We start from the raw sequence: 25344 nt of genomic DNA, 5'->3' as shown, positions 1-25344 counted from the left end.
ATTAACAAGTAGTCATTAAAATTGGCTTTCAATAATTCTGTTTTAGGCTGAACAGTTGTGTTCAGCCCAACTGTCCACTCATACACTGAAACCTAACTCCCAACATAATGGTATTTGGAGATGGGAGGGTATTAAGCCATGAGGGTGGAGCCAGCATGAGTGCAGTTTGTGCTATTTATAAAACAGACCCCAAAGAGTTTTCTTGCCTTCTACCATGTGAGGACACAGAAAAGTGATCGTGTGTAAAGCAGGTTCTCACTAGACACTTCATCTACCAGTATCTTGATCATGGACTTTCTAGCTTCTAGAACTGTGAAAAATAAATTTTACTGTTTATAAAACCACCCAGTCTATGATATTCTGTTAAAGCAACCCAAATGGACTAAGGCAGTTTCAAAGTATAGTTCAAGAGTTGTGATGTTAAGAGAAGAAAAACCACTCATAATTGAATCAAGAAACTTCAGAGCCTGACCATGTTCACAGTTATTAAGATCACAAAGGAACTCTCGGCAGCCTTTAAGAAATTATGAGTAAAGACAAATAGTGAGCTTTTAACTGTGCTGGAGGAACACAATGGTATGTGCACTTGATAAGCTCTCAGTCTGTAGGCTAGGTGGTCAAACTTCCATTTAAGGAGCAAAGCAATGTTCCTAGCTATATGATAAAATATATAGCTTTATATGTTCTTAGAAAATAACTCCTGAGGCACTTCAACAATACACGTTTTATTAAAAAAATAACATCAAAACTGTTCAGCAAATCTATAATCAATGTAACCAAAATAAACAAACACCAAATTAAAAAAAATATACATCTATATATATATATGGGCAAGAAACAAGTGCAATTTTTTGGTCCCAATATTTTTGAATATATTATCTTTATCCAAAGGGATTACATTAATGGCTAAGAAGATATTATGTATTAGATGTACAGAAATGTAATTTGAAGACGTTTTCAAGGTGTTAAAATTACCAGCATGGCAGCAGGGAAGGAGGGGATATCGAGAAGCCCCTCACCCGCCCATGGGTGGTACAGAAAGTCTTTTTTTTGCCAATTCTTTATGTCACTGAACTTACAATCACTAAAGTAATGTTAACAATATTCCTAAGATGGACAGAGGAAGTAAAACATCTTACGGTCTGAACAATTACCAAATTGAGAAACTATATAAAATCTGTAGAGAATTTTAAGGGATTTTTAACAAAAGAAATACACAAAAAGTTTTAAAGAAAAGAGATAAAAGTAGACATAACAAAAGAGACATCAATAAATTTGCTGAAGAACAACATAAAACCACGAAATATTAAACTTTAAAAAATACTAGTACTGTCATAAAATCCTACGGTTAATACTGGATAAAACTTTAAATGACAGTACAAAGAATTGTAACCTTGGAAGTGTAATTTTAGAAGCACAATTTGCCCAAGAGCACACAGGTAACCACGGTTCCCTACACAGCCAGTTTTTATATCCCTTGGCCTGTATGCATGCTAGAAGAAGACTCAAGGAAAGCAGCCAGGACAATTAAACTCCAACTCGGGTGACAAAGCTGTGATCCGAAGGGCTTTCTTGGTCAGAACTGACCCGTAGGCTTAAGATCGAGAACCAAAGCCCCCACTGGGAAGCTGTGCTCAATTGGGTGGGCCTTGAGGTCATCTCTTGCTAATCAGCATCAGCCAGTCACGAAGGAAAGAGCTTTCCCCAAGATCTGATTTCCAAAGGCCACGACCTAGAGGAGGTCTCAAAGGTAAAGGATTCACATTCCTTGCAAAGAGAGGATAGGCATCAGTTGTGTCCAATGACAGGGGACACCGGCCAGGAGTACCCTGGACATTTTTTGAAACTTTTTGTGTTGCTTCTGCATCTGAAAAATAGAACCACCACAGACACAAAACGAGAAGACAACTATCTGACCTCAAAATGTAAAATTTATAGGAAATGAACTAAGGAATCAGACAAAAACAGATGAATAGCCACATCATTTAGAATGCAATATTCTGAAGGCAAGCACAGCAGAGAAGAACACAAATTATTTTAAGCAAAGCAAGAAAGAGCACAGCAAACAAAGTTCCTTTTGGAGGGAGCCAACTGGAGAAAATAAATGTATATTAAGATACATATGTTAACCAGACACAAAGATACGGTGGAGTAGGAACCAGTGCCGCCTGGCAGCTGGATAGAGCCGAGGAATGAGAGCTAGTGTCATGAACTCGGCTGTCTAACTACTTTCATGTGAGCAAACACTTCAGAACTTTGAACTTAGGAAATTCCAAGTTGTCTCGCACCAGGCTGCACGAACTCCATAGAGCAGGGATCTGTTTCAACAAGCAGCTTTAAAAACAAAAACAAAAGCCAAAATAATATTTTTCATTTTTCTGAACAATACATTAACAATGTGCAATAGTGCTAAAATTCATCAAAGAAAAATGCACTGAATGAAAAACTTACTCCGGCGTGTTTTCCGAGTTGAGGTCCTTCTGGGAACTGAAATTAGAAGAAGAGTTTTACATTTAAAATAGCATATATGGTGAGTGAGACTATCAATTTAATAAAATTAAGACCCCACATTGTGCCTGATTAAAAATAAAGGACTAAATATCAGAAATTCAAAGTAACGCAATTATATATACGTACCAGTCTCTGTTACAACTTGGCAAGTATGAGTTTTGCGTTGACTTAAGTGCTTAGCCATACGATCTAAACTAGAAGAATCAGTCAGGAAATCACATTTAAGGCACACTAAAGTAATGCCCCTATGAAAATAAGAAGACAGAAAGAAAGGTTTTTATCTTTTACAAAAATCCATATACAGGTTCAATAATTATTTTTCCAAGTAGTAATTCTTGATTTGCTTTTTATGCATCATGACCATCCCTTTTCAATTTTGTTACATAACCCTGATATATCTGAAATGGTGCTTTAGAAAACAGCATAGCCATGTCTAAGTTAGACTAACAGTTGGTGCTTTATAAACTGTTCCTTCTCAGACCAGCTGCTAAAAGAGTCAAGAGACCTAAAGCCCAGTTGTGGCCACACTAACAACTTGTATGACTGTATAAGGCACATTCTTTCTGTGCCTTAGCCTATCTGCAAAGCAAGACTAGGGCATTCATTCACCAGACATCTGCTGAGGACCTTCTGTATACACTCCATGGAGCCTACAATCTAAAATCTTAAAGAGACAATAAAATCAGAAAAAAGGGGAAGGCTTTAAAAAGCATTTAATAGCCTGAGCAGGAGGTGGTGCAGTAGATAGAGCGTCGGACTGGGACGCAGAAGACCCAGGTTTGAGGTCACCAGCTTGAGCGCGGGCTCATCTGGTTTGAACAAAGCTCACCAGCTTGGACCCAAGGTCACTGGCTCGAGCAAGGGGTTACTCAGTCAGCTGAAGGCCCACAGTCAAGGCACATATGAGAAAGCAATCAATGAATAACTAAGATGTCGCAATGCACAACGAAAAACTAATGATTGATGCTTCTCATCTCTCTGTCCCTGTCTATCCCTCTCTCTGACTCTCAATCTGTTTCTGGAAAAAAAAAAAGCAATTAATAATTTATTGAATAATAATGTAATTATTATTATTAGCTTAACAAATCATAAATACTTCTTAGTTCATTTTAAATGGAAATACTTGAAATGTAAGCACTTCACCGCTACAGCAATAAAACACGGTAGCACCTAGACTGCCCTCTTCCCTGCAGCTCTAGTCTGAACTGTCTCCTGTGTATTTACACCTGGCTGTCATGGGGAGCCATCAGAAACGACCTTCAGAAACCTGAAGTTGTGTGTTTTCCTCCCCACCCCTGACAATTCCTCCTGAACAGTCTCTCTTACGTGTCATGTCTCCAAAACACAAAGGCTCAAAATTGTAGGTATCTCAATTTTTTCCTTAAAACTGTATTTCAAACATTTAGTAATATTAACAATTTGTTGAGCGTTTTTGGTGTCAGGCTGAGAGTTTTAGACATGCATCTTATGTAAATCTTACAGAAACCCCAAGAAGTAGGTGCTATAATTATATAATGATAGGGTCAGGTTTGATGACTTAACGAGGACAGACCAGGTTTGAAACTCAGCCCTTGGATTCCAGAGCCCATGTTCTTAAAAATGATCCAGTACTACCTCACCCCCTTAACCCAGGCTCGGACTAAATTCATCTTAACTACCGTGATAGTCTTAGTCTACATGCCTTATACAGCTACAAGTCACCCTTTATACCCTCCAAACTGCTCTTTCCTTAGTGCTCTTGAGTCTACACAAAATACCAGTGGTTTCTCCAATGTCCTAAATTAAATGTCCAAATTTCCTAATCTTTTTCAAGGATTCCACAATCTGGATATAAACTATTCCCCCAGATTTTTTTTTGTGTGTGTCAGAGACAGAGAGAGTCAAAGAGAGGGACAGGTAGGGAGAGACAGACAGGAAGGGAGAGAGATGAGAAACATCAATTCTTTGTTGCGGCTCTTTAGTTGTTCATTGATTGATTTCTCATATGTGCCTTGTCCGGGGGGCTACAGCAGACCAGGTGACTCCTTGCTCGAGCCAGCGACCTTGGGCTCAAGCTGGTGAGCCTTGTTCAAACCAGATGAGTCCGTGCTCAAGCTGGCGACCTCGGGGTCTCGAACCTGGGTTCTCCGCATCCCAGTCCGATGCTCTATCCATTGCGCCATCGCCTGGTCAGGCTCCCCCAAATTTTGATCTTAATATTATTTATATGAACTTCATGCTCCATCCAAACAGTATTATGACTTCAGCCTTTTTGCTTTCTGCATTTTTTTTTTACAGAGACAGAGAGACAGTCAGAGAGAGGGACAGATAGGGACAGAGAGACTGGAACGGAGAGAGATGAGAAGCATCAATCATCAGTTTTTCGTTGCAAGACTTTAGTTGTTCATTGATTGCTTTCTCATATGTGCCTTGACCGTGGGCCTCCAGCAGACCGAGTAACCCCTTGCTTGAACCAGCGACCTTGAGTCCAAGCTGGTGAGCTTTGCTCAAACCAGATGAGCCCGCACTCAAGCTGGCGACCTCAGGGTCTTGAGCCTGGGTCCTCCACATCCCAGTCTGACGCTCTATCCACTGTGCCACCACCTGGTCAGTCTTCCTTTCTGCATTTTTATTCAAGCTATTTCTTCTACCTGGAATGCCCTTATTTCTCTTTGTATAAGTAAAAAACTCTCCTCTGAAATCATCAGCTCTCAGGGTGCTCATTACAAACCTCCTTGTATTACTGTAGTTAAATTTAGTGATTCTGAGTTAAATGTATGTGGTATAACCGAAATTAATTATTACTACCTTAGATAGACTCATCAACAGTTCCTCCTGCATACAGTAAACAAGTTGTATACTTTATTTTAAAAAGAAAAAAAATTTCACAAATTATAAAGCTATATATTAATCAAAACAAAAAAGTGTTATACACTTTACCAGGTATCTTAAATATCTTTAGAATTCAAGCATTGTTGGAGAGTCCTGTTTTCAATTTTTTAAAACAAACCCATGAAAGTTTCATCTTAATTACTAACATCATTGAAAGTTTAGCCAGAGACTATATCTCCCCTTTGACTAAGGGTAAAATGAATAGAACTCTATCATGTCCAATAGCAATCACTCCATTTTCCACACTAGGCACTCTGAGAGCAGGTTAAGAAAATTTACTGTAATATTTCAACAGATGAAATGGATAAAGATCAACAAGTTACCTGACAGTTCCACAATGCCTCCTAATAAGAGACGGTTTAGTTAAATAGCTGCTGTGAGAGCTGGAGAGATAAGAGAGAAATAACACTGTATTACACAATAAGTCATATTAATTTTACAACCATATTTCAAATATTTGTTTAGTTTATTAGTTTTGAATGAAAGACCCAGGTCCAAATTACAAAATTCTATTAGTCATCTGTTTACCTCAAAAGATTTATTACATTTCACTTTATCTGTGTATTTTCTTTTTTTATTTTATTTTATTTTTTCATTTTTCTGAAGCTGGAAACAGGGAGAGACAGTCAGACACTCCCGCATGCGCCCGACCGGGATCCACCCGGCACGCCCACCAGGGGCGGTGCTCTGCCCCCCAGGGGGCGATGCTCTGCCCATCCTGGGCGTCGCCATATTGCGACCAGAGCCACTCTAGCGCCTGAGGCAGAGGCCACAGAGCCATCCCCAGCGCCCGGGCCATCTTTGCTCCAATGGAGCCTCGGCTGCGGGAGGGGAAGAGAGAGACAGAGAGGAAAGCGCGGCGGAGGGGTGGAGAAGCAAATGGGCGCTTCTCCTATGTGCCCTGGCCGGGAATCGAACCTGGGTCCTCCGCACGCTAGGCCGACGCTCTACCGCTGAGCCAACCGGCCAGGGCTATCTGTGTATTTTCTAACAATATATTTCCCTGAGAGCATTGTTTGTTTGTTTTTAAAGGAAACACTATATATTAAGCTAAGCAGCAGAAAATAGGACTATCAACACCCACAACAGAGATCTTTGAGGGAAGAATAAAAAACATGACTATTCAGGCAAAACATAGGTAAGTGGCCCTTGTGCAAATGAGATCAGTTTACCTGCTTCTTGGAAGAAATACCCTAGGCTCGTCCACAGTGTTGTAGATGGGGCCGACGGCCCTGGGCACCTTCAGCCTTCAGTGGCAAACCCCAGCTTTCTGGGCAAGGTTAGGTCATAGGTGGCTGGAGCAGGGCTGGAAGAGACTGAACCCTCCCTTAGAGGAGTGAGGGGAAAGCCTACCTTCCAGTGTCCCTGTTTCCTCACAGCAGAGGCATGTAAGCCTGGCAGGCTTTAGCTCAATGACCTTCCTTTCCACTATTGAAGCAGGGCCCAGATGGCATCCTATGAGACCCCTTTGGGGCATTGGAGCCTTTAAGGGTGTATCCTAAAAGCTGGTAGTTCCCCTGATCTCTATTGGGCTTTTTCTGCCTCTAGGTATCTTAAAAGCCATGCTCCAAAGATCTCGCTGAGGGGTTTGAGGATCCCCATCCGCCTATATAAATCTTTTCCATATATCTGGAGCTATGTGGAAAAAGACAAAACAGTGTTATTAGCTGGATCTAATAAAGAAGGTAGTAGTTTGCAAGGGAAAAAGATTTGGTGTCTCCTGTTCATCAGCATTCAAAAGAAATGCAAAAATTTTTTTTTAAGTAAAAAGTATGATATGGTAGAACCGTAGGAGTTCCAGGATATGACTACCCCCTTTAAATTTTTTTTTTAAATTGACCTTAAAATGTTTGCTGAGTACACTTTAATAATACCTTAACTTTAAAGATTGTAAGCATGACAAAATACAGTGAATGCTTTTGCTCCATATGCAGGAGCATTATCAGTTTAGCCAGTTTAGGAAATCAAATAATAGAACAATGCATACAGACAATGAGCTATAACATGCTTAGCAGCCTCTCCTGTTCTGACAGAGGTTACTATAGATCCGGAATATGTATCCACTGTAATGTGGACATACGACTGTTTGACAAATGAAGGTATACGAGTAACATCCATCTGCCAAAGTTGTCCTGATAGGGGTCTTTGAGGGTTAACTCTAAATGAAGGGGCAGTATAGGACCCCTTGGACAGGATTTCCCAATCTGCCGTGCTGCTTCCCGAGAAAGTTGAAACTGTTTACACCAGGCTGCAGCGTTCTGGTGATGTATAGTATGAGACTGACTTGCTCGGTCTGTCATGGTTGCTCTATATAATTTTGTTTTGGGTAGTTTGAACAACAAGGGCATTCCTAGGCCCTGGCCGGTTGGCTCAGTGGTAGAGCCTTAGCCTGGTGTGCAGAATTCCCGGGTACAATTCCCAGTCCGAGCACACAGAAGAAGCGTCCATCTATTTTTCCACCCCTCTCCCTCTCCTTCCTCTCTGTCTCTTCCCCTCCCGCAGCCAAGGCTCCACCGGAGCAAAGCCACCCCGGGCACTAAGGATGGCCCCACGGCCTCTGCCTCAGTCACTAGAATGGCTCTGGTTGCAACAGAGCAACACCCCAGATGGGCAGAGCATTTCCCCCTGGTAGGAATGCCAGGTGGATCCCAGTCAGGCGCATGCGGGAGTCTGTCTGACTGCCTCCCCATTTCCATCTTCAGAAAAATACAAAAAATAAAGAAAAGAAAAAATACAACAATAAAAAAAATAAAAGAGAAAAAAAAAAGAAAAGAAAAAAAAGGGGGCATTCCCTTGTGCTAAAGCTCCAGGGAGCATGAAGTGAGCTTGAGTATGTCCTATGAAACATGGAGCTCTATGTTGACATATAAGTCTTTGAAGGAGGAGGAACTGCTAAAATAGTTCATCAGCATTTGTCCCTAAGACAGCAGTCTTTATAGTGGAAACACCATAAGTAAATATTTGCTGTCTGTCTATAGATTAAGGGGGGAATATGGCAAATGCTGAAAAGCCATGATCTTTGTGCCCCTCCCCTCCCCCATGCCCCTCCCTCTCCTCCCCCCACCCTGTAACCCCAACCCTGTTGTCCATGTCTCTGAGTCTCATCTTTATGTCCCACCTATGTATGGAATCCTATAGTTCTTAGTTTTTTCTGATTTACTTCTTTCGCTCAGTATAATGTTAACAAGGCCCATCCATGTTGTTGTAAAAGATCCTATTGTCATCATTTCTTATGGCTGAGTAGTATTCCATAGTATATATATACCAAATATTTTTTTATTTTTATTTTTATTTTTTGTATTTTTCTGAAGTTGGAAACGGGGAGAGACAGTCAGACAGACTTCCGCATGTGCCTGACCGGGATCCACCTGGCACGCCCACCGGGGGGGCGATGCTCTGCCCACCAGGGGGCGATGCTCTGCCCCTCTGGGGCGTCGCTCTGTTGCGACCAGAGCCACTCTAGCGCCTGGGGCAGAGGCCAAGGAGCCATCCCCAGCGCCTGGGCCATCTTCACTCCAATGGAGCCTCGGCTGCGGGAGGGGAAGAGAGAGACAGAGAGGAAGGAGAGGGGCAGGGGTGGAGAAGCAAATGGGCGCTTCTCCTGTGTGCCCTGGCCGGCAATCGAACCCGGGTCCTCCGCACGCTAGGCCGACGCTCTACCGCTGAGCCAACCGGCCAGGGCTCGATTTTTATTTTCTTGAGGAATCTCTATACTGTTTTCCACAGTGGCTGCACCAGTCTGCATTCCCACCAGCAGTGCAAGAGGGTTCCCTTTTCTCCACATTCTCGCCAGCACTTATTCTGTGTTGTTTTATTGATGAGCGCGATTCTGACTGGTGTGAGGTGATATCTCACTGTGGTTTTAATTTGCATTTCTCTAATCATTAGTGATGTTGAACATTTTTTCATATGCCTATTGGCCATCTGTGTGTCCTCTTTGGAGAAGTGTCTATTCATTTCTTTTGCCCATTTTTGGATTGGATTGTTTGTCTTCCTGGTGTGGAGATTTACGAGTTCTTTATAAATTTTGGTTATTAACCCCTTATCAGATGCAATGTCAAATATATTCTCCCATTGTGTAGTTTGTCTTTTTATTCTGCTCTTATTGTCTTTAGCTGTGCAGAAGCTTTTTAGTTTGATAAAGTCCCATTTGTTTATCCTGTCTTTTATTTCACTTGCCTGTGGAGACAAATCAGCAAATATATTGCTGTGAGAGATGTCAGAGAGCTTACTGCCTATGTTTTCTTCTAAGATGCTTATGGTTTCACGGCTTCCATTTAAGTCTTTTATCCATTTTGAGTTTATTTTTGTGAGTGGTGTAAGTTGGTGGTCTAGTTTCATTTTTTTGCAGGTAGCTGTCCAATTTTCCCAACACCATTTCTTAAAGAGGCTGTCTTTACTCCATTGTATTTCCTTACCTCCTTTGTCAAATATCAGTTGTCCATAGAACTGTGGGTTTGTTTCTGGGTTCTCTGTTCTATTCCATTGATCTATATGCCTGTTCTTATGCCAGTACCAGGCTGTTTTGAGTACAATGGCCTTGTAGTATAACTTGATATCAGGAAGTGTGATACCTCCCACTTTATTCTTCTTTTTTAAGATTGCTGAGGCTATTCGTGTCCTTTTTTGGTTCCACATAAATTTTTGGAATATGTGTTCTATATCTTTGAAGTATGTCATTGGTATTTTAATTGGTATTGCATTGAATTTATAAATTGCTTTGGGTAATATAGACATTTTAATGATGTTTATTCTTCCTAACCATGAGCACGGTATATGCTTCCACTTGTTAGTATCTTCCTTGATTTCTTTTATCAATGTTTTGTAATTTTCCGAGTACAAGTCTTTAGTCTCCTTGGTTAAGTTTACTCCTAGGTACTTTATTTTTTTGGTTGTAATTGTGAAGGAGATTGTTTCCTTAATTTCTCTTTCTGACTGTTCATTGTTGGTGTATAAAAATGCTTCTGATTTCTGAGTATTGATTTTATATCCTGCCACTTTGCTGAATTTATTTATCAGGTCCAGTAGTTTTTTGACTGAGACTTTAGGGTTTTCTATATACAATATCATATTATCTGCAAATAATGATAGTTTTACTTCTTCTTTTCCAACTTGAATGCCTTTTATTTCTTCTTCTTGTCTGATTGCTGTAGCTAGGACTTCCAGGACTATGTTAAATAAGAGTGGTGAAAGGGGGCACCCCTGCCTTGTTCCTGATCTTAAGGGTATTGCTTTTAATTTTTGCCCATTGAGTATGATGTTGGCTGTGGGTTTCTCATAGATGGCTTTTATCATGTTGAGGTATGTTCCCTGTATTCCCACTTTGCTGAGAGTTTTGATCATGAATGGGTGCTGGATTTTATCAAATGCTTTTTCTGCATCTATTGAAATTATCATATGGTTTTTCTCCTTCTTTTTGTTTATGTGATGAATCACATTGATTGATTTACAAATATTGTACCAGCCTTGCCTCCCCAGAATAAATCCCACTTGATCATGGTGTATGATTTTTTCCATATATTGTTGGATCCGGTTTGCTAATATTTTGTTGAGGATTTTAGCATCTATATTCATCAGAGATATTGGCCTATAATTTTCTTTCTTTGTGTTGTCTTTGCCTGGTATTGGAATCAGAATTATGCTAGCCTCATAAAAGGAGCTTGGAAGTCTTCCTTCCTCTTGAATTTTTTGAAATAGTTTGAGAAGGATCGGAGTTAGTTCTTCTTTGAATATTTGGTAGAATTCCGTTGTGAAGCCATCGGGCCCCGGACTTTTCTTTGTTGGGAGTTTTTTGATAACTGTTTCGATCTCATTTGGTGTAATCGGTCTGTTTAGGTTTTCTGATTCTTCCAGATTGATTTTTGGAAGATTGTATGTTTCAAGGAATTTGTCCTTTTCATCTAGGTTGTCTAGTTTTTTGGCATACAGTTCTTCATAGTATTTTCTTAAAATATTTTGTATTTCTGTTGTGTCAGTTGTTATTTCTCCTCTCTCATTTCTAATTTTATTTATTTGCGTCCTCTCTCTATTTTTCTTGGTGAGTCTACTTAAAGGTTCATCAATCTTGTTTACCTTTTCAAAGAACCAGCTCCTAGTTTCATTGATCCTCTGTATTGTTTCTTTAGCCTCTATGTCATTTATTTCTGCTCTGATCTTTATTATTTCCTTCCTTCTACTACATTTGGGCTTTACTTGCTGTTCTTTTTCTAATTCTTTTAGATGCAGGGTTAAGTTGTTTATTTGAGCTTTTTCTAGCTTCTGAAAGTGTGCCTGTAGTGCTATGAACTTCCCTCTCAGCACTGCTTTCGCTGTGTCCCATAAATTTCGAGTTGTTGTATGCTGATTGTCATTCGTTTCTAGGAATTTCTTTATTTCTTCTTTGATCTCATTCTTAATCCCTTCATTATTTAACACCCTGCTATTTAGTTTCCACGTGTTTGAGAATTTTTGAGCTTTTCTGCTGTGATTCATTTCTAGTTTCATGCCGTTGTGATCGGAGAAAGTGCTTGATATGATTTCAGTCTTCTTAAATTTGTTGAGAGCACTTTTGTGCCCTAACATGTGGTCTATCCTAGAGAATGTACCATGAGCACTTGAAAAGAATGTATATTCTGCTGCTTTAGGGTGAAAGGTTCTGAAGATATCTATTAAATCGAGTTGATCTAATGTTTCCAATAAGTCTGCTGTTTCTTTGTTAATTTTCTTTCTTGAGGATCTATCTAGTGATGTTAGTGGGGTATTGAAATCCCCTACTATTATAGTATTGCTGTTGATCTCGCCCTTTAAATCCATCAAAATCTGTTTTATATATTTGGGTGCTCCTATATTAGGTGCATAGATATTTATAATAGTTATATCTTCCTGTTGGATTACTCCCTTTATCATTATGTAGTGGCCTTCTTTATCTCTTCCTATATCCTTTGTTTTAAAGTCCAATTTGTCTGATATAAGTATTGCTACCCCAGCTTTTTTTTCATTTCCGTTTGCATGAAACATTTTTTTCCATCCTTTTACCTTCAATCTGTGTGTGTCTTTTGTTCTAAGGTGTGTCTCTTGTAGACAACATATGTATGGGTCCTGTTTTCTTATCCATGCAGCTACCCTATGTCTTTTGATTGGATCATTTAATCCATTTACATTTAAGGTTATTATTGATATGTAGTTGTTTATTGCCATTTTCTTCTTTAAAGGTGTATTCCTTTTTCTTTTTTTTTTTTCTGTATTCTTTTCCCACTTTATCTGTTTACACCAGGCCCCTTAATATTTCCTGCAGCATTGGTTTGGTTGTAATGAATTCCTTGAGTTGTTTTTTGTCTGGGAAGCTTTTTATTTCTCCTTCAATTTTAAACGATAGCCTTGCTGGATAAAGTAGTCTTGGTTGTAGGTTCTTGTTCTGCATTACTTTGAATATTTCTTGCCATTCCCTTCTGGCCTCAAGTGTTTCTGTTGAGAAGTCACATGTCATCCTTATGGGGGCTCCTTTGTAGGTGATAACTTTTTTTTCTCTTGCAGCTTTTAATATTTTCTCTTTATCGCTTAGCTTTGGTATTTTAATTATGATGTGTCTTGGTGTAGGTTTCTTTGGGTTTCTCTTTAATGGAGTCCTCTGTGCTTCTTGGATTTGTGAGAGTTTCTCTTGCATTAATTTAGGGAAGTTTTCAAATATGATATGATTGAACAAAGTCTCTATCCCTTGTTCTTTTTCTTCTTCTTCAGGAACCCCTATGATGCGGATGTTATTTCTCTTCATGTTGTCACAGAGCTCTCTAAGAGTTTCCTCTGACTTTTTGAGTCTTTTTTCTCTTTTCTTCTCTGCTTTCATGCCTTCATTCCAGTTGTCTTCTAACTCGCTGATTCGATCCTCTGCTCTATCTATCCTGTTTTTAATTCCTTCCATTGTGGTCTTTATTTCTGATATTGTATTTGTCGTCTCCAACTGATTCTTTTTTATACTTGCTATTTCTTTATTTAGGTTTTCAAACTCCCCCTCCATTGTTGTTCTAAGATCCCTAAGCATCCTTACAATCATTATTTTGAACTCTGCATCTGGAAGTTTGATTATTTCCATATCACTCAGTTCTTCTCTCGAAAGTGTCTCTTTTGGTTTCATTTGGATTGCACTCCTTTGTTTTCTCATCTTCTTCTTTTTTTATTTGTAGAGTTGATTGAGTCTAGGCTTGGTGTTGTCTGCCTCCAGTTTTCAGTTGTGTTATTTTTAGGTCTTCGTGGGTTGGTATCAGCTATTATTTGTAATCCACTTTCGGATTTGGGCAGCTTTGATGTCTTGATTTGTTTGTTTTCTTAACAGGTGATAGTCTTGTTAACTGATCTCAGCAGGGGGCTTCCTTGAAACTGTATCCAGGAATGCTGTGGGTGTAACCTGAGACGCTGAAGGTCTCTTCCTCCAACTAATCTCACTGGGGGCAGGGTTTTTTCTCTCAGCTTCAGTAGGGGGAGGTGTATCTCAGATCTCCATGGAGACCTGAGTTACTGCCCCTCCTCCCCACTTCTTGTTTTCAGCTGTGTCTTGTTGTGCTGATTGGAGCTGGATAGATGTCCGGAGATCTCTGATCCGGAAGCACTTCAGCTCTGTTTTGTGAAAGGTTCAGTCCCTCCCCCAGCTATGGCCGCCTCCAGCACAAATGAGTCAGCTTTTTTATTTTGTTTCTTGCATACCTTAGCCCCTCACAGTCTGTCCCTCTCCCTGTCTTTTCCACTTGGGAGATAAGCTGGTCTTTTCAACCCACCTTGCTCCCTGGCCGCCAGGTAAGTGGCTGTGAGCAGTAGTTTCTGCTCTTTTTCCTCTGTGAAATCCTCTCTGGGCTCTCAGCCTCACCCCCCTCCTTCCCTTCCTGTAAGCAGAGGAGATTCAGGCACTCCTTACCAGGATTATTGTGGCTTCCTCTTTGCTCCTTGGTTTTTGAGAGCTGTTCTTGCAGTTCAGTGTTGGTTTTTCATGCTGATTTTTTCTAAATTGATTTGTATTCCAGTTTGGTGTTGAGAGCTGGGTGTCTGTGCATCCGCCTACTCCGCTGCCATCTTCCACCCGTAGTTAGATTTCAGGGAAAGTGATTTCTTCACTCCAGGGAAGTGGAGGCTTCTCTCCTAGTAGGCTCACCACCCTCCTCTCTTGGGTTTTCTTGGCTCCTGTCCTGGTTTTCTCTGAGTTCTGTACTCTCCTTAGCTAACACATGTCCATGATCTCAGCTGCAGGGCTCTCCAGGACTTAGTGTCCCAGCTATTCATATCACATGCCTGGCTCATCGACACTGTGGGGACTGGGATGTCTTCTGAATCAATTATGTCCTGTTCCCATTAACCTGCGCCGGTCACTCTCTGTCCCTCGGCCTCACTGGGCATCAACTTCCTCGCGGAAAAATGAGGCGGATGGCGACCAGTTCTAATGCTTCCACCGGTGGTTCTCGTTATTTTCTAATAATATATTTTCTACAATAACTTACAAATAATAATCACTTTCTAAATCTTAACATACATACTTACTAAGTAGGGACAATCTGAATGATCCTCAAAGTAAATGTTATTTGGACTAAATGACATTACTTACCATCAGTGTAGTAAAATATTTAAGTAATCTTTTGCAATTACTAGGAGAGCTTTTAAGGAAAGTGAGTTAAAGGAAGCAGAGATCAGAAGTTAAAACAATAATTCATTTACACACAGAACAGAAAACCATTAACCAAACTTTGCAGTCAATGGTATATTCCCTTTCATACTGGTAAGGCCTGGACAGTGTAGCTCATCTGGTTACTGTCCCCACTATGCTAAGGTTGTAGGTTTGATTCCCAGTCAGGGCACAGACAAGAATCAACCAATAAATGCATAAAGAAGTGGAACAAATCGGTGTCTCTCCCTCCCTCCCTCCTTTCCTCTTGCTCTACAATCAGTAAGTAACATTTAAACTGAAAAAGCTTTCTTTGTACCAAGAAGCCAGGCAGGATTAGCTAGGGTTGGGACAGCACAGCAATATTTAATTTTAATTGATTTTATAGAGAGAAAGGGAGAGAGCCAGAGAGACACTGATTTGTTGCTCCAAAGTGTGGTCCAGGACCAGCAGTGTCTGCATCACCTAGGAGTTTATTAGAAATATAAAGTCTCAGGTTCCACTCCACTTTTACTGGATAAATCTCTGGGAGTATCACCTAGAAATAAATTTCATCAAGTTTTTCAGGTGATTATTATACACAGTAAGTTTCGGGAAGCACTAGCCCTAGTTTGCACCAGCAGTCTCAAGCCAGCCAACATACCACGTCATAGGTTACCCGTAGACACAAGGTAACTATTATAAGCATATTGTGTATGCTTGGAAAAGATTCTGGTTAGTTATAATCCTCAAAATATATCCCCAGAATAGGTGCCATGGTGACTACAAAGAATTGCTGTACCAAGTAGATAAGACATACACATATTTAGGTGAGGAGAGATAGTGAGGCAGACTTCCGCATGCACCCCAACCAGGATCCACCCGGCAACCTGAAGCTATTTTAGCACCCAAGTTAATCACGATCAGACCAACTGAGCTATCCTCAGTTCCTGAGGCCGATGCTTGAACCAACTGAGCCACTGGTTGCGGGAGGAGAAAAGAGAGAAAAGGGGGAGAGAAGGAGATAGTCGCTTCTCCTGTGCGCACTGACCGGAAATCAAACCTAGGATGTCCATATGGCGGGCCGATGCTCTATCCACTGAGCCACCAGTCAGGACTGACATACTTATATTTGATATGAGGTAAAACACCTGAGCCCAAAGGTCACTGGCTTGAGCAAGGGGGCACTGGCTCGGCTAGAGCCCCCCACTCAAGGCACATATGAGAAAGCAATCAATGAACAATTAAAGTGATGCAACTATGACTTAATGCTTCTCATCTCTCTCTTCCTGTTTCTGTCTCTTACTAAAATAAATAAAAATAATGTGGACACTAACATTTTTCTTTTCTAGCATAAAGTATATGGTAGAAACTCAAATAAGTTGAATTGATGTAGTAAATGAAATTCCAATAGTAACATCATATCTGTAATATCCCTACAGTCTCTCACATTTCACTGAATGAATGCAAAGATGGATGGCTCGTCCCTGATCAATTGGCTCAGCAGTAGAGTGTTGGCCCGGCATGTGGATGTCCCTGGGTTTGAGTCCTGGTCAGGGCACACAGGAGAAGCGCCCATCTGCTTCTCCACCACTCCTTCTCTTGCTTCCCCTCTCCTCCTGCAGCCATAGCTCGATTAGAGTAAGGTGGCCCTGGGTGTGGAGGATGGCTCCATGGCCTCCATTTCAGGTGCTAAAAAATGGCTCTAGTGGCAACTGAGCAAGGTCCCCAAATGGGCAGAGCATTGCCCCCTAGTGAGCTTGCCAGGTGGATCCTGGTCTGGGTGCATGCAGGAGTTTGTCTCTGTCTCCCCTTGTCTCACTGAAAAAAAAAAGAGAGAAAAAAAGATGGATGGCTTGAAAGACTAATGGACAGACTGATGGATGAGAAGGCAAAGGAGTAGGGGGAAGGAGGAGGGACAGAGAGAGAATGTGCACACATGAGTGCCAATAATGGTCTTAGCATTTTCGACCTATCTGGTCTCTCTCAAAGCAACTGCTCATGTGGTTACATGTATTTATTTAATAAATATGTTGAAAACATTAAAAATTTATGTTTGGATACTCTAGTTTCTCTTCAGATCACATAAATCTTTCGCCTTTTATTGAAAATTTATGTTTGGAAATAACCACTCTTTCAAAGACTTAGAAAAAGAAATTTTCTTAACAAACTTATTTTAATTTTAATGGTCTAACTTCTTGCAATTTTTATTCTACTAATTTCATGAGTTACTATGTTAAACAATAGTATTGGTAATACCTAGAAATTCCTTCTTGCTGGATCTTTGGCTCCATGATGTAATACGCAAACGTTTTGAATGGCAGTTCTAATTGGCAATACACATCTTTAACTTACCTCACCACATGATTTATGTAGGCTTTGTTACAGTTAGTGATGTATTTGCAAAAACTACAGTTCATGCATATGGAAAAGTGGCTTGCAAAATCTTTTATTTTGAAATGACACTCAATGCACTTGTAAGCTTTTCGACAGCACCTTATGGAGACAGAAAAAATTGATAAAATTTATATAGTAAAACAAAAATAACAAAGTAAAGCAAGAGGTGGATTTAATGGTGGGCACACTGGGTGCGCCCTGGGCCTGGAATTCTGAACGGCCTCACAAAACCTCTACTTTACACTTTTTTCTAATGACAAGGTGCTCAATATTTTCTTCTGCGCCCGGGGCCTCAACCAACCTTAATCTGCCTCTGGCTAAATAAAGCCTTATTAACATTAACTGAAATTAAAATATTTAAGTTAACAGCCTTAAACAGACTTATAATTTGAAATAACATGCTAGAATAAGTGTAAAAAAAATCTAACAGCCATTAACCTTCTGGAACAAAGAGGCTCATATTAACCAATTTAACTATCATAAGATAAAAACATAAAATACAAGATTAGAGTAAAAAGACAACAATTATATAATAAACACACTAATTCAAGTTCTGCCCAACAATCATAAAAAATATCTTTTACTGCTAGGCCTTTATGCCAGATAAGTAATCATGTAAATGTACAAGGAGTTTTGTGATATGGTAAATTATATTAAAATAAACCTTTAATATTAGATTGACATGGCAAATAAAGAATAAAAAATATTACCTTAATTCCTTATAAGCTATGGTGATTTTGTTCTTCTTGTTGCATTTCTTTTGCTTATGAGTGGTTTCTGCTTTGTGTTTAACGACAGCACTATTTTGCTTAGTTATATTAGATACTTTACTTGCAGTGGTTGTAGCTACACGAGCCTTACGTATCTTAGGTTTGCTTGAGTTTGATTTTGTGGACTTTTTAGCAGGTCTATTTTTAGACTTTGGAGGTGAGATCTGGAGAGAAGAAGTGCTTGGAATATCACTGGGAGATGTAGTTGATGAGTTTGAATTAGGAGGTCCAAATGAAGCTCGAATAGTAACCTATAAATATGAAGGCAATATACAGTATTATACAATTAATAATCACAGCATTAGAAAGATCACCGCAGCTCTGGCTGGACAGCTCGGTTGGTTAGAGTGCCATCCAGAAGCACAGAGGTTGCCAGTTTGATCCCTGATCAGGGCACATACAGGAACAGATTGATACTCCTGTCTCTCTCCCCTCCTTCCTCTCTTTCTAAAATCAATAAAAGAAAAATTTAGACAAATAAAATGATCACTGCAAAACTCCCAGTATGGTCAGTAGGTTTTTGACAAGGGTGGGTGCCAAAACAATTTAATGAGGGAGACGATTTGACCTACAGATGGTGCAAGGACAAATGGCTATCTACATGAAAATGGTTTTGGATCCTACTAGGTATAAAGTTTAACTCAAAATGTATCAGCAGATGAAATTCTAACAGCTAAAACTATAAAACTCTTAGAAGAAAACATAGTAAGTCTTTGAGAACTTGGGTTAGGCAATAATTTCTTAAATATGACACTAAAAGCAAAAACAATCTAAGAAAAACCCCAGATACATTAGACTTCATAAAAATTTAAAACTTTTGTGCTTCAAAGGATACTATTAAGAAAGTAAAAAGATAAACTACAGCATGAGAAATAGCATTTGGAAAACATATATCTAATAAAGGACTTGGTATATAGAATATAGGAAGAACTCTTACAACTCAGTATCAAGACAAATAACTAACCTGGGGTGGTGAACACATTAGTACAGTGTACAAAGATGTGTTGAAATTGTACCCCTGAAACCTGTATAATTTAGTTAACCAGTGTCACGCAATAAATTCAACACAAAGAAAAAAAAGACAAATAATTCAATTTAAAAACAGGCAAGTACAGCCTGATATGCGGTGGTGCAGTGGATAGTGTTGACCTGGAATGCTGAGGTCACTGGTTCAAAATCCTGGGCTTGCCCAGTCAGGGCACATGCAGGAAGCAACAAGTTGATGTTTCCCGTTCTTCACCCCCTACCTTTCTCTCTTTCTCTCTCCTCTAAAATCAGTAAGTCAAATCCTAAATAAGTAAATAAATAAAATGGGCAGGTATACTGTAATAACTATGTACAGTGCCAGGTGGGTGCTGGAAATTCAGGGCAGACATTTTGCGAAGTATTTAATTGTCTAACCACTATGTTGTACACCTGAAACTAATACAAAATAATACTGAATGGAAACTATAATTGAAAAATATTTAGAAAAATGGACAAGTGATCTGAATATTTATTCAAAGAAGATATATAAATAGCCAACAAATACACAAAAATAAGCTCAACATCACTAGTCATCAAGGAAATGGCAATAAAAACTCCAATGAGTTACCACTTCAGACCAACTAAAATTGCTGTAATAAAAAAGGCAGATAATAACAAGTGTTGCCAAGATGTGGAGAAACTGCACCTGTCATATACTGCTAGTGAGAACGTACCATGGTCAGCAGCTCTGGGAAACAGTCGGGCAGTTTCTCAGAATATTGCACATCAGTGTTATCATGTAACCTAGCAATCTCACTCTTAGGTGGCTCATCCTAGCAATTCCACCCAAGGAAAATTAAAAACTATATTCACATAAAAACTTATACATGAATTTTCATAGCAGCTTTGTTCATATAGCCAGAACCTGGAAACAATTTAAATGCCTGTCAACTGATGGATGGATGAAGAAAATATGGTATATCCCTACAATGGAGTAATATTCAGCCACACAGAAGAATGAAGTGCTGATACGTAAGCACTGATACAGCCATTAAAAGGGTGAAATGTTGACACAAGCCACAAATGGACAACCCCAGAAACACTGTTAAGTGAAATAAGTCAGTCATAAAATATCACTATTGTAGGGTTCCATTCATATGAAATTCCAGAACAGGAAAATCCACTGGGACAGAAAGTGAATGAAGAAGGTTTGCCTGGAACTGGTAGAGGAAGTGACTGCCAACGGATAGGGGTTTCTTTTGGGAGTGAAAATGTTCCAAAATGGACTATAGTGATGCTTGTACAACTCTGAGTGTGCTAAGTAATACTGAATTGTACACTTTAAATGGGTTAATAGTACGGTATATGAATTTTCTCTCAATACAGCTGTTTCAAAAAACATCATAATACCAAAAATTAGAAATCATTACTTAAAAATAGCGAGTGTAAAGCAGAATCAGTTCACTCTTCCATTTATTCTAAATGGTCATACCAATTAAATGAAATTTACCTCAATATTTATTTACTGTTATAAGTTAACATGGATATTAATGGATGATTAAGAGTGCTAATTATATAAATATCAAAAGAACACAATTCCATGGCTATTTTATGCTCTGATATAATTAAATACCTTTCACATATTTAGAGGTCAATATTTAAATCTCAAAGGCCTGAAATAATAACTCTGAAAAAGGCTGTATTAGTCTTGGTAACTATAAAACAGCCCTCCAATAAATGTGACCTGCTGTTTCTGGGACTCACAGGGCAGAATTCATGGTTCCCAAGGTTATTATAGAGGTTAGTTATATCAATTCATCATCCATCATGGACAGTTCATAATATCAGAATTTCCTTTAAGGGAGCTAACATAAAACTTATCACTCAGTACATATTTAGACTAGGTAATTCACGTGGTTTTGTATCATATAGAGAACAATGAACTAGGAGTAAAAAGACCCAAGGTAAAATTCAATACTACCTCTTCCTAACCATGTGAATTTGAGTACGCAACATTCGCTCTAAGCCTCCTCACTGATAATATGGGAATAATACTTGCCTTGTCTACCTCATTGAATTGTTACATGGACTACATTAACAGAATGCATGACAAAGCACACTGAAAGATGAATTCTCAAGTACTACAGGACACTTAGTACCAATCATTATGGTCAATATTATAATGATGTTATAATGTAATACACTAATTATTACTACTACTAAGGGAAGACATGAGGAGGACTGTACTGATTACTTTACTATTCTGCATGTCAGTAATAGCGTGGAATGAACGGATTACAGGGAAGGGCCCTACATAATTGTCCTTGGTCTACATCTTCAGAAACATTGCTTTACATTGTGTGTTAATTCAGATATACTGCTCACAAAAATGAGGGGATATTTTATCATTTCATATTCATTTTGAAGTATTCCCTAACTTTTGTGAGCAGTAGAGAAGACCCACTCACATTCAAAGCCAAATATAAACGTTTGTGAGTTTTTCCCTTGGGATTCTGCATCCCTCCACTGGAATAGACAGGAGCTGACTGACTTTGTCAAGTAGGCAGAGCAAATGTCCATAAGGCAAACAGGGAAAAGGGATTTTGCACTCAGATGTGTTTGTGCTCCCGAAACAGCGATGCCGTTCTGAAGCAGAACTTGCTTCTCTGAGAACAGACTCAGTAAGACCACCTTCCACATACTATGTATGGCATTCAAGGCACTCTGCCAGATGCTAGAGACATAAAAATCAATTAGACATGATTCCTGACCTTCCAGTCTAGTGGCCAAAGCGAACATGTATGCTGCCAGCTGGCATAGCTAGAAACAGCCTGTGGAACTGAAACAACACGTGATCAGACTCGTTAACCTGGTTGCTCTCACTCCTGAGGAATGGCCATAGAGCACGTCACTCAGCTCAGAAAGAATGGAGAGGAAATTTCCTTTCCAAACGGAAGAGAAAACTGCAAATTGGAATCTTAATGACACTCAGAAGTCAGTTTTTAATATTATATGCACCAGATAAAAGCAGTCAGGAGTTGATCATCACACAACATGTTGAAACACACACTGGAAACTCACTTTTGAGCCAGGGGGCAGGCCTTCTAGCTCTGTGGGTTTTATGAACGTGCGGTGCTGGGTCTTGTGCTCCAGCTTCTCCTTGCAGGTCAGAAACTGCAGTCTGCACTTTGTACAGCGGTGAACCCCTTTCTTCTGTGTACAGATAATAAGTAAGTGTTAACGGGACAAGTTCTACACTATTTGTAGGCTGAAAGCATTTTGAATGTAAATTGGAAGTAGAACTACTTAAAGACATGACAGTATGAAAATAAACTATTCTAATTTTTATCCTTGAGAACAGCAAATTCTTTTAAAATTATTATTTCCATTTGTTTTACAACTTGGTAAAACACAGTGAACTTTCTAACACCCAATTTAACCAGACTCTCCACAAAAGGTGTTATAAAAATGGTTGTGTAAGCAGTGTTGCCCAAAAGGATGTTCCAGATGGATGATAGTGTTCTGCAGGTGTACTGTCCACTATGGTGTCCACTAACCACATCTGGCCACTGAGCACCGGAAATGTGGGAAGTCCAACAGAGAGACTCATTTTGAAATCTTACTGAATTTTAACTAATTTAAGTAGACACATATGGCTAGTGGCTATGATACGGGACAGCGTGGGTGCAAGAAGCATAAAGAAGAACCGATCCCAATGTACTGCGTGAGCCCTCTGTGCCCTTCTAAAACCCAGTCCTGTTCTCATTTTCCCAGTAGGAGACAGGACTCAGAAGATAGCTAAGTCATTTGCTTGTAGCTGTGTTTCTTCTACTATATATTATATATTATCAATTATAACATTTATGTATATGCTCTTATTAATTAAAATTATATTTCTATGTAAACTTAAAACAACATACAGATACAAAGGAATGTCTTCTCTAAACTTCTATCTTTTTAGGCCCTTCACTATTTCCATTTAAAGCACAAGCCTGACCTGTGGTGACACAGTGGATGGAGCATCGACCTGGAATGCTGAGGTGGCCGGTTTGACACCCAGGCCTGCCCAGTCAGGGCACACACGAGAGGCAACTACTATAGCTGATGCTTCCCGCACACCCCCACCCTTTTCTCTCGCCTCTCAAAAAAAATTCAATAAATAAAGTCTTTAAAACACAAGTAATCATTTAGAAAAACCAAGTGAGGTAACGCTTATGAAAGTACCTAGAAGTTTCTGGTGCACAGCAGGCATCTAATAAATAAAAGTTCTTTATAAAGTTTATAGCAATATATAAATATATATGTTTGTATTACTACGTCAGTTTCATCTTTTTTTTTTAACTTTACTCATTTTATTTTATTTTTTTTTACAGAGGCAGAGATAGACAGGGACAGACAGACAGGAACGAAGAGAGATGAGAAGCATCAATCAACAGTTTCTCGTTGCATGTTGCGACTAGTTCATTGATTGCTTTCTCACATGTGCCTTGACCGTGGGCCTTCAGCAGACCAAGTAACCCCCTGCTGGAGCCAGCGACCTTGGGTCCAAGCTGGTGAGCTCTTTGCTCAAGCCAGATGAGCCCGCGCTTAAGCTGGAGACCTCGAGGTCTCGAACCTGGGTCCTTCCGCATCCCAGTTCGACGCTCCATCCACTGCGCCACCACCTGGTCAGGCTCATCTTAAGACTATTTCAGCAGTATAGTACACTGGCTCGTATCACAGGATAGGCGGTGTTAAGAGATTTGCCTAAGCCCTGGCCGGTTGGCTCAGTGGTAGAGTGTCGGCCTGGCGTGCAGAAGTCCAGGGTTCGATTCCCGGCCAGGGCACACAGGAGAAGTGCCCATCTGCTTCTCCACCCCTCCCCCTCTCCCTCCTCTCTGTCTCTCTCTTCCCCTCCCGCAGCCGAGGCTCCATTGGAGCAAAAGATTGTCCGGCACTGGAGATGGCTCCTTGGCCTCTACCCCAGGCGCTAGAATGGCTCTGGTCGCGACAGAGCGTCGCCCCGGATGGGCAGAGCATCGCCCCCTGGTGGGCGTGCCAGGTGGATCCCGGTCGGGCGCATGTGGGGAGTCTGTCTGACTGCCTCCCTGTTTCCAGCTTCAGAAAAATACTAAATAAATAAATAAATAAATAAATAAATGAGATTCGCCTAAATGTGCTCAAGAGAAGGAAAGAGGGGAAAAAATCTCAGTCAAAACCCAGCAATATAAAAGGACAGAAAGTTTCCCAAGGTATAGTTCTGAGAAATCTTTTCCCTTTACCTATACTTATAACTATATTATCCAGTTTCATGACTTAAAATAGCATCCATCCAACTGCCTACCCAAAATCATTCCCTGGTATCTAATACAGGCATTTCAAATCAACACAGACAAAACTGAACTCTAGATGTCCCCATATGTACCCTGAAAAAAGAAATTGGTTCCTTTCCTGTTCTTTCCAATATTTCAGTCTTTGGGAACGCCATTCTTATAACTGCTCAGGACAAAAGAAGTTGGTTACTTTTTTTTTTTTTTTAAGAGACAGAGTCAGAGAGAGGGACAGATAGGGACAGACAGGAAGGGAGAGAGATGAGAAGCATCAATTCTTTGTTGTGGCTCCTTAAGTTGTTCATTGATTGATTTCTCATATGTGTCTTGAATGGGGGCTGCAGAAGACTGAGTAACCATGTGCTCGAGCCAGCAACCTTGGGTACAAGACGGTGAGTCTTGCTCAAACCAGATGAGCCAGCGCTCAAGCTGGCGACCTCAGGGTCTTGAACCTGGGTCCTCCGCATCCCAGTCTGACGCTCTATACACTGTGCCACCGCCTGGTCAGGCAAGTTGGTTACTTTTAACTCTTCTCTTTCTCACACACTCAACATCCAACCCATTAATAAAAACTGTCAACTTGACATTCAAAAACAATCTTTCCACTTTTCATTCCCTCCAACCACTGCCATGATACCAATCTAAGCCACTCGCCTGGATTTTTGAATAGCCTCCTACCTTCTCCGTGTTTCCATTTTCCCTCCCAACAGTCTATTCTTTCCACAGCTTCCATAGTAATCTCTCACATGCTTAAACTCTCCAATGGCTTCTCATAACACTCCAAAATCCTGACTCTAGCTTGTGATGCCCACACCAGTGGTCGGCAAACTCCTTAGTCAACAGAGCCAAATATCAACAGTACAACGATTGAAATTTCTATTGAGAGCCAAATTTTTTAAACTTAAACTATACAGGTAGG

At 40.0% G+C, this 25344-nt stretch overlaps 1 protein-coding gene across 6 annotated transcripts in view; it reads right to left on the bottom strand.

Moving 5' to 3' along the window:
- Positions 1–705: 705 nt before the first annotated feature.
- The window catches only part of ZNF280C (zinc finger protein 280C), a 71290-nt gene continuing 46651 nt past the window's right edge, over positions 706–25344 (bottom strand). For 4 of the 6 annotated variants that reach the window (XM_066249401.1, XM_066249406.1, XM_066249402.1 and 1 more), the window contains 7 exons: positions 22198–22329; positions 18091–18401; positions 17339–17479; positions 5706–5765; positions 2638–2756; positions 2452–2487; positions 2090–2334 (listed from right to left, as the gene is read on the bottom strand). In XM_066249401.1, coding sequence (XP_066105498.1) covers positions 2324–2334; positions 2452–2487; positions 2638–2756; positions 5706–5765; positions 17339–17479; positions 18091–18401; positions 22198–22329 — 810 coding nt within the window. In that variant the 3' untranslated portion in view covers positions 2090–2323. Of the gene's footprint in view, positions 1868–2089; positions 2335–2451; positions 2488–2637; positions 2757–5705; positions 5766–17338; positions 17480–18090; positions 18402–22197; positions 22330–25344 lie in introns of those variants that run through there. The other 2 variants (XM_066249407.1, XM_066249404.1) reach the window with 2 other exon arrangements.

Source organism: Saccopteryx bilineata, chromosome X (genome assembly GCF_036850765.1).
Source record: "Saccopteryx bilineata isolate mSacBil1 chromosome X, mSacBil1_pri_phased_curated, whole genome shotgun sequence".
NCBI lineage: Eukaryota > Metazoa > Chordata > Mammalia > Chiroptera > Emballonuridae > Saccopteryx > Saccopteryx bilineata.
Note: the sequence above shows the minus strand (reverse complement) of the source record. Positions and strands in the feature narration are given on the sequence as shown.